The following is a 9,276-nucleotide window of genomic DNA, read 5'->3' as shown; positions in this document are numbered from 1 at the left end:
TTTGGTATGACTAAGTCATGGTATGGTATGCTGTACATAATCACGGAAACTGTCAGTGTGTCATTCTGTCAGTCAGTCATTCTGTCTGTCCCACGTTTTTCTACTCACTGACGTGGTCAGTCTATGTGAAACTGCACATAGGCATTGAGGATTGGCATAGGTAGAAGGTGACAAAGCTACCAGTGGGTATGGACTAGTGATTGTTGATCTTGAAGAAGGCCCAAAGGCCAAAATGTCTTCAAAATAAAAGAAGCCCATATGGAGCCAGAGTGTGTGACACTTGTTTTTCTATAATGAAGTTTACTGTGAGTGATCAGGCCCTGGTTATAATTCTTGGTGTGCGTTACTCTATATTTTGAATAATCAACGTGCTGACGACAGGAACGCCGTCCAGTGTGCCAGTGAAAAGGCCCCTCAGTCTGTGCTGACTCTGAGACTTCTCCTCATGAGTTTAACCTCTGCGTAAGTGATAAACATGTCAAATAAGCTGGACCAGTCTGCTATAAATGGATGGTTTCATGAGCGAGTGAGTTTTTTTAGCCTGTTAAATTACATTTATTTGCCATTTGAATGTGTTTTTTTCCTTTTAAGCCTGTCATCATCTAATGATGTTGCTCTATGTGGGGATCCGTGCTGATATGTGTGCATATGAAAGGTTTAAGATCATGTTACTGTTTACTGGCAATTCAGTGACAGTGCTTCACAGGTGATGTTGCGGAGTAATGCCAAAGTAATGAATGGGGTATGTATGTTACAGGGAGTACGTAAATTAAGTAATGACATTACTTTTCTTGAGTGACGATCCCAACCCCTGTTACTCACTGTCACGTCCTGAAATCACTACTCGCCCCCATAATCAGTACAACATCCATCCTTCTGAGATTTCTTTGTAGAGAAACAGACAGGGATCAGACAGCTGGAACCAGAGGGACAATACGGTTAATAAAGTACGAACATATGAAATCACATAAATACAAAGGATTGAATCTCTCAGATAAATGTGCCATTGAGCAAGGCATCTTCAGTAGATCTGCTCAGAGGCCACGAGGTCACAGATCAGAAACGTTTCCTCCTGAAGATAAAGAGTTAAACATCACAGACTTCTCTCTCCCTCTCCATCGCTCGCACTCAGAGTGTAAATGGGTTTTTATTCAATTGCAGCATTTCCCATAGTGCCTTTCACTTGTTTTATAAGTTGGGTGTATGTACGCAGCGTTGAGAGGCAATCCGGTTTGGGACTCGCTGCTGATTGCTGCTCGTGTCGTCCCGACGCATTATCTCCATTCATCCTCTGCTGCTCTGCATCCCCCCAAAAAGTCTCTTTGGGATCCAACAATGAAATCCCTCTTTCATGGGCGGCAGGCGGAGGTAATAGATTCACTCTCTGCTTCCTCTCGGGGAGGCAAGAAAATCCAACATGGCAGCAGCTCCTGCGGCGAGGGCCACGTCCCTCAGCGCTCTGTCACCCTTCAGATATCATCCCCACCCCAGTCGCAGCCTGAAAGCCCTTTTTCTCCTCTGCCGCCGCTCCGACAAATTTGATTTAGCAGCTCGCGGTCGCCCATTCCCGGGGAAAGAAAACAAATATTGTTATAATGGTAATAACATCTATTTGGGAGCGCTGGCGACAAACGGTGGCGGAGCCCTTTTGAAGGAGACCCCTCTGCGCTGCCGTATATAGCTGCCTTATTCTTATTCATGAAAGCCACGGTTATGCATATTAGCGCAAACTAGCTATTCTACTCACCGGCATTTGGTGTGTCAATCATCCTTACAGAATACAAGAGCCAACGGTGACAAAAGCGGAGTGGGCAAGATCGGCTGACAAATTGTCCCCAAAGTCAAATTTGACAGCCTTTTATGATTAATGGGCTTGATTATGGAGAAGTATCTCCCCGAACTCATTTCCGGGTGTTTCTCCAACGTATGGAGAGGAGGAAGAGGAGGAGGAGGAGGAGGAGGAGGAAGGCAGATTGTTTGCAGAGGTGAATGAATGGAGGAGAAAATAAAAGAAAAAAGGGAGGGAAGGTTGGATTGAATTAGCGGTGAAAAGGCAGAGTGAGGAGGACAGATGGAGTGTGAGGTCTCACACTTAATAAACAGCAGGAAGATAAGAGATCAACTGACACTGCGCTCTCTGTTAGTGTTCACTGTTAATAAGAACCAACAGACTGAAGCTGAAGATCACTGAGAGGTCGCACTGTTTCACCAGCAGTGAATCAGAGTTAGCATCAGATGTTTGGTCAGATTTATCATCTTGTTTTCTGGTTTTTATTTTAGTCTTTAAAACCTCATTTTCTTAAAACAAGCGTTGTTTCCAAAAGTGACAAAACTCCTGCGCACTGTTTAACTGCTGCAGGTTGTATATGATAACCTTTTAGCTTTATCAGGTGTTGAACAAGCAAAACAAGAGTTTTAATGCATTGGTTCCCACAGAGTCCAGGTTTCTCCTCAGTCATCAGTTCAAGGTCCAAAGAATTAAATACATTCAGCATCATACTTGTGTTTGGCCACATCGTCGAGCTAGTCTGCTGTCTGTTAGTCACTCACTCTGCAGCAGGAAACTGCTCTTTAAAATAAAAGCTCTGCACCAGAAATTCACTGTACTTAAAAATAAAGTTTGTTTTTTACAAACTTGAGATGTTCATGACCCACTAGTTGGGAAACACTCTTTTAATGTATACACATATTATCCAATCACTTCGCTCACCTGGTAGAGCTGGGTATCAGTACTGTTAAAGTATCTACCAAAAAAACAAGAAGTATCAAAACTTCTCCAGTCAAATGATACCTGCGTTTGATCCTATTTGTACCTAAATCTAGAAAAAAAAGACTGTTTGTATGATTTTGTTTGTAGCCACTACCTCAGCAGCTACAACCCAAACAGACCGTGGTGTCGTGAAGTTGAGTGTGGTGTGTCTGACAGAGTTGGCAGTAAAGCATGCTGAGATGCCACCAAAAGTAGTAGTAGTAGTGAATGTTTCAATTGACATGATGGGTTTCAAATGAAGTACAAATCAAAGGTATTTAACAAAGTACTCTTTAAGGGTACTGTTATCGTAATATTGAAGCCCAACTCAACATCAACTGGTGATAAAACGCTTTAAACACACACTCGAAATGAAAGAAAAAGACAAATCTATTGTTTAAGAATCTGTTTAAGACTGTCATACTGTCAAAGTGTAATGAGACAACAGGTAAATAGGGACTTAAATACTAATATTCATCATAAATTTTTGGAAAAGTATCATGTAAACCACATCAATGTAAGAACCCAGACTGCCTGAAAGTCACAGAATTATAAAAAAATAACAGAGTTTGTTTGTATCTTGACATTATTGGACAGCTGCTTGAACTTTGGCTACTTCTGTTCAGTTAAAAAAGGGCTTTATATAAAGTTAATGTGTTGGTACCAAAACGCAGATACCTTGATTTGCTGGTGAATAGAATATTCCTGGTAGATCTGAGGAGGCTCAATGATTTAATTAACTGTAATTAACCTTAACTAAAAAAAATGAAATGAGTTTCAAGGAAAGATCCTGAAGTTTCAAAGAAGTTTCAAAGGCTTGATTGAAAAGTACAAATATATTGAGGTTGAATATTTCACTCAACCAACCAATAACAAGACACAAGAAAATAACACTGAAAGAAATCTATTTTTATTATTTTTCCTCTGTATTAAGGTTGTTTGACGACAAGTCTTTATTCTTTTTTAAGGCGTGACTAAAATATGTTTTCTTCCCAGAACTTTGAGGCTCATTAATACAAAATTTAAGGTGGAAATTTGAATTGAGGGTGGTCAGTAATTTCCTTAGTTACCAACATGACCATTAAAGTGATTTTAAAAATGTATTTATTACTATAAATTGCCTCACTGTGAGGATACCCTGAGAGCAGTAACAAGTAACTTTAAATCATAGGATATTATTTTATTTAAATGTATAATCTTTTCTTGTTTTTTTTGGTATTTGGGTTTCATGTTTCTGTTTCTAATATTATTTAAATTATATATACAATTACATTAATTTCTCTAGAATTGTTCAGGATGTGACGACTCACTGTTTTGTTAATGAAAATGTTCAGAGAAAAAAAAACACAGTGTGCTCTTGAGCAAGGCATCACCTCCTGCCTGCAGCAGGTGGAGCTGCTCGTGGTCACTCTGCTAGATATTAACTAAATTCAATGACAACCTGTCGGATGTTTATAACTCTGATGTCAGTGTGTGTGTGTGTGTGTGTGTGTGTGTGTGCTGCTCAGTTTGTTGGTGTGTGTGCCGGTTTGAATTCGTCTCTGTCGTCCTCACCGCCGCTCTCTGTCTGTGATCCTCCCGCAGCCTTGAACGAGCCCACCATCGACTACGGCTTCCAGAGGCTACAGAAGGTCATCCCTCGCCACCCCGGGGACCCTGAGAGGTTACCTAAGGTCAGTGGAGAAGAGTCATTAAGTCACTGCTGCATGCTCAGGTCAGAGGTCAGAGGTCACATTCAAGGCCAGTGGGTGAGCTTGGTTTCGTCTGGCAGGTACTTCCCAGAATGCACCTGTCGGTCAGAGCTGCAGTTTGGTTGTTTAATCAGGTTTTACAGCCACATTAAAGGCTGATTTAAATCTGAAGTGGCTGTTTGTCCCTCTGTGGACGCCGTAGACCACCTGCACTGCATGACTTTAAGGTTTCTTGTATTATTTAATGCAGCTCAGGACCAAGTTGCCTGATTGGATTTGTCGGTTCTGCTCGGTACGCTCTTTGGCACCGCCGGCTCTCCTCTCTGCCAGCGGGCAGATTGTTCCCCGATCCTTCAAACAGGAAACAGCTGTTTATGGGAGCAAATCCTGCCGCTGCTGCTCTCGCTGCGTTTTGTTTCCCTCTCGACTGGCGAGGAGGAAGGTTTGGACGGCGGTGAGTCGCTGGCTGAGACACAGAGAGGGAAGCCATGATGTTAGAGTGTGACCTGATGAAGGTGTCAGGGTGGTGCAGGCGATGAGAGCTGATTGGTTCATCAGTGTTTCACTTCCCGGACAGACTCATGAAAACCAGTGGAGGAATGTAACTAAGTTTGTTCAGCATTGCACTTCAGTACAAATGTAAGGTATTTGCACTCTGCTTGAGTATTTTCTTCTCATGCCACTTTATACTTCTACTTCACTACATTTACCTGACAACTTTACTTCACAGATTAAGATTTTAGCAAACAAAAAATGAGGAGAGTTTATAAAATATGATGCTTTGAAATAAATGAAACCACTCAACACTCTGTATTAGCACAGCTGAAACAATAAGTCATTTAATTAGTTGGTAAAATCACAGAAAATTAACGTAAAACTGTTTTGATGGTTAAGGTCATTTCACATTTCTTGGTTCCAGCTTCACAAATGTGAAGATTTGCTGCTTTTTCCTTTTAATATTGCTAATAACTGTAATATATTAGTAATAATGTTGAGGTTTGGACTGTTGGTTGGACAAAACAAACACAGTGAAGGTGTCACTTTGGACTCTGAGTCATTGTGACGACATAATCAATTGATTAATGGAGACAATAATCATCAGATGAATCCATAATGAAAATAACCATTAGTAGTTCAAAATGAGCTCCACCTCAACCAATCCTGCTTTTACATTAATGCATGAGTCACAATCATCTAGTGATGTCATATATAATGGTATAACAATCAAAGGGGACATTTCATTTTACTGGTTATACTTTTTACTGGAATAACATTTTCCCCTTTTAAGGTTTTTGGAGGGTTTTCCTCATCAGCTGTGAGGGTTCAGGGACAGAGGGATGTCGTTGCTATAAAGCCCTCTGAGGCAAATTGTGATTTGTGATATTGGGCTTTAGAAATGAAATAGAGATTGAATTGAATCCAGGACTTTTTCTTGTATTTTAAAGGAATAGTTCACCCCAAAATCAAACATACATATTTGGTCTCTTACCTGTAGTGCTGTTTATCAGTCTAGATAGTTTTGGTGTGAGTTGCCGAGTCTCAGAGATATCGGCTGTAGAGATGTCTGTGTTCTCTCTAATACAATGGACGTAGATGCCACTTGCTTGTGGTGCTTAAAGCACCAAAAAAATACATTTTAAAAACTCACAGCAATGTCTCTTTACAGAAATCATGACCTGGTTACTCAAGATAATCCACAGACCTTGTTGTGAGCAGTTCCATGTAGGAACTATTTTCTTTCTACTGAACTACACCCGCCAACTGTATCATGACACAGAAGGAACAGGGTTCCTGTAGTCATGGACAGTCTGGAAAAGTCATGGAATTAGTAAAGATCATAAGATCATTGAGAGTTTTGGAAAAGTCATTAAATTTTATTGTTTAATGAAATTGTTAGAGTAATCCTTCATGGATAACCTTCCATGTAATGTAACACATTGGCAAATTTATTTTCTGTAGCTGATGACATAATTTTTAAACTTAACTCCTTATTGTCTCCCCACGTTCTGTCTCATCCTCCATGCATGCCAGCTAGCTGAAATTATACTTGAAAAAAGTTTGAATCTTGTATGTGTGGAAAATGCAGAGCAACTAGGGCAAGAAATAAATAATTCAGGTCCTTAAAAAGTCATGGAAAGGTTTTGAAATTTTGTCCATAAAATATGTGGAAACACTGAAGGAAGCATCATGGACAAGAGGCTCGTTCTCTTGACAGTACGAGATTAAAACATTAGTAGTGTCCATCTTGGCTGAGCTGTAACATTGGCCAGCACAGTGATGCTAGGTGAGCCAACAGTAGATGCACGCTTCCTTCTGCGCTGGCTTACAACAAGGAAAATGAATATTACAGTATTGCAAAACTATTTTGATCTTTAGTTTACGTTTAAAGGTTTTCAAACAAGAATGTGGATATTTTTTCCATAATTTTTTATTTTTGTTAGTTTTGTTTTATATCACAGTGAACTAAAAATTTTGAGTTAGGACTGTTGGTTTGAACAAAATCAGATATTTAAAGTAAGGTTGCAGCAATATTCCGGTTTCAAGTCTTATCGTGATGTGAAAGTTGACAGTTATCGTACAGTGCACATTAGCTTATTTACAATATTGAAAGAAATGCAACTGGACAGAGAGTTTCACCTTAATTTTAGTTCTTTTCAAAGGGGAGAATCTTTACACATGCTGCCATTAAAAAATGGTTTCAGGTTTCAATTATAGTAATAAAACATTTGTAAAAGAAAACCCTTCCATTTTCATTCCTGACAGTAACAATAATTCTGTGATACCACAATACAGTGAGACAGTTACTATACCCTGAAAGTCTCATACTTTGTGACCCTATTTGAAGATATTTATGTTTTTTAAGAAAAAAAGTCAGACTTTTTTTAAACAATTTTGGCAAAAAGTATTTTGTCAAATGATTCGATAATGAAAATAATCATTTGTTGAAGCAGATGGATCAATTTTGTGTTGGTATGTTCATGATAACAACTTAATGTGAAGCAGGTTTTCAGTCTCTGCAGGTGGACTTTTTTATCTGTAGTGAAATGAAATGAAACCAGCTGCCTGAAAGCAGAGAAAAGCACATTAAAAAATCTATTAAACAACAGCAGGCTTTACAAACAGTGAAGAAAAGTGCCTTTGATTTAAAGTTAATGGTGTAAAAAACACAGGAAGCTCCTTTAAGATTTGTGTAGGAAAACATCAGTAGTGAAATCTGCCTGGTTTCAATATTTACCCACAGAAAGACATTAGTATGCACTCACACACACAGATACATACACACACACACACACAGATACACACACACACACCTGCCCTGGTTAGTATGAAGAGATTATTTTGGCTGCTGCCGGCTGCGAGGCTAACTGAGGCAGATTCTTTGAGGCAGCGAGCGGCGGCGGCGAGCATCGAGCGTCAGATGGGCTCTGACACTCGAAAGCAGCTGCCAAATTGAAACCATTTATCAAAATCTGACATCGGAGATCCAGTCACCAAAAAAGCAGTTTATTTGTAAATTGATACTAATAGTGAGCATACATTGTCTGGCCCCTTTGATGGCCTGATTTGCAGCCAGAGTGGAACGTCAAACACCCTCCACCCTCCTCTCCACCCTTTTAAATATTTATTTATTCAAAAGAAAACTCAATAAGACCACAGGTTTTTTCCTCCCAGACGTTTCTGGACATGAGAGAAAATCACAGTGATGCAGCGAGCTGTTGGCTCGCAGCCGGCAAGGCGACAGGACGCCGTGTTTTAGCGACGGGGATCATGTGACCGGGAAAGCGACGGGTTAACTCAGCTTGTCACTTCTCTTTTGTTTTCACCTGCCACCACTCTGCGGAGGACAGGAGGAGGGATGGAGAGAGATGTTTGGATGGCAAGGTTTTTTGTTCTTTAGACAGGCGGTGCAACACAGAACAGATTGATTCGTTGTAGGGCGTCAGGTGGTGCATTATGGGTGCAGTGTGGAGTGATTGTTCACCTAAACAAGAATGGTGAATATGGACACCAGGAGGCAAAAAAACCAGCTGATTTTGTCTGAAAGATGAGAAACTGCTCTGGAGTTACCTCAAAGATAGGGTTAGCTTAGCTTAGCACAAAGGCTGGAAGCAGGGGAAACCTGTTAGCATAGCTCCATCAAATTCACCTCCAAGTCTCTCTGATGTTGGCGCTAACAAGCCACCTTCTATCAGCTGGGTTTGTTGACCAAAGCCAAGGGTCAAGACAGAAAAGCTGAACCTTTTTCTCAAATGAATTTAGCCTAGCTTAGCACAAAGACTAGAGGCAGGGGGAAACTGTTAGCCTAGCTCCATCAGAAGAGCAAAAAAACACCTTTAAACAACTCAAGGTTAGTCTGAGCTAATGAACATGTTTCTCTTAAGCTAACGATTTCCAATACATTTACATTTTTGTTTCCACACCTGATCAATAACATCAAACAACCTGTGAATCAGACAGGACTGGAGATGCTAACATGCTAACAGTGAGCAGGAGTAGCAGTGAGCCTTGCAGGTCGTCTCTGGCTGCACGAGTCCTCTCTGAGGCTACTGGACGGACGCTGAGGTGTCCGCTTGCAGCTGAGCCAGACTGGAAATGAAATTAGAGGGCTGAACCTGATCCACGAGAAACCCCAGAGGTTATCAGTGACCAGTTGGTCTCACAGACTGTCAAACTGCCTGTTAGCTGCCTGTCTGTCTGCCTGTCTGTCTCAACTGTGGACAGACAGACATTAAACATTAGTTATAAATACTTGAAACGAATGACTAAAATATCCCTTTATTTGTAAAGTAAAGGTCTGTAGCAATATTTGGAGCTTTACTTTGCTATTTGAATTAT

General features: G+C 40.5%; 1 protein-coding gene across 3 annotated transcripts in view; it reads left to right on the top strand.

Annotated features, from left to right (window-relative positions):
* LOC126389245 (transcription factor COE3-like) overlaps nucleotides 1–9,276 on the top strand; it is a 203,947-nt gene that overhangs the window by 155,728 nt on the left and 38,943 nt on the right. For all 3 annotated transcript variants that reach the window (XM_050042824.1, XM_050042822.1, XM_050042821.1), the window contains exon 11: nucleotides 4,334–4,422. In XM_050042824.1, coding sequence (XP_049898781.1) covers nucleotides 4,334–4,422 — 89 coding nt within the window. The remainder of the gene's footprint in view (nucleotides 1–4,333; nucleotides 4,423–9,276) is intronic.

The sequence above is a fragment of the Epinephelus moara genome, chromosome 4 (genome assembly GCF_006386435.1).
Source record: "Epinephelus moara isolate mb chromosome 4, YSFRI_EMoa_1.0, whole genome shotgun sequence".
Taxonomy (NCBI): domain Eukaryota; kingdom Metazoa; phylum Chordata; class Actinopteri; order Perciformes; family Serranidae; genus Epinephelus; species Epinephelus moara.
Note: the sequence above shows the minus strand (reverse complement) of the source record. Positions and strands in the feature narration are given on the sequence as shown.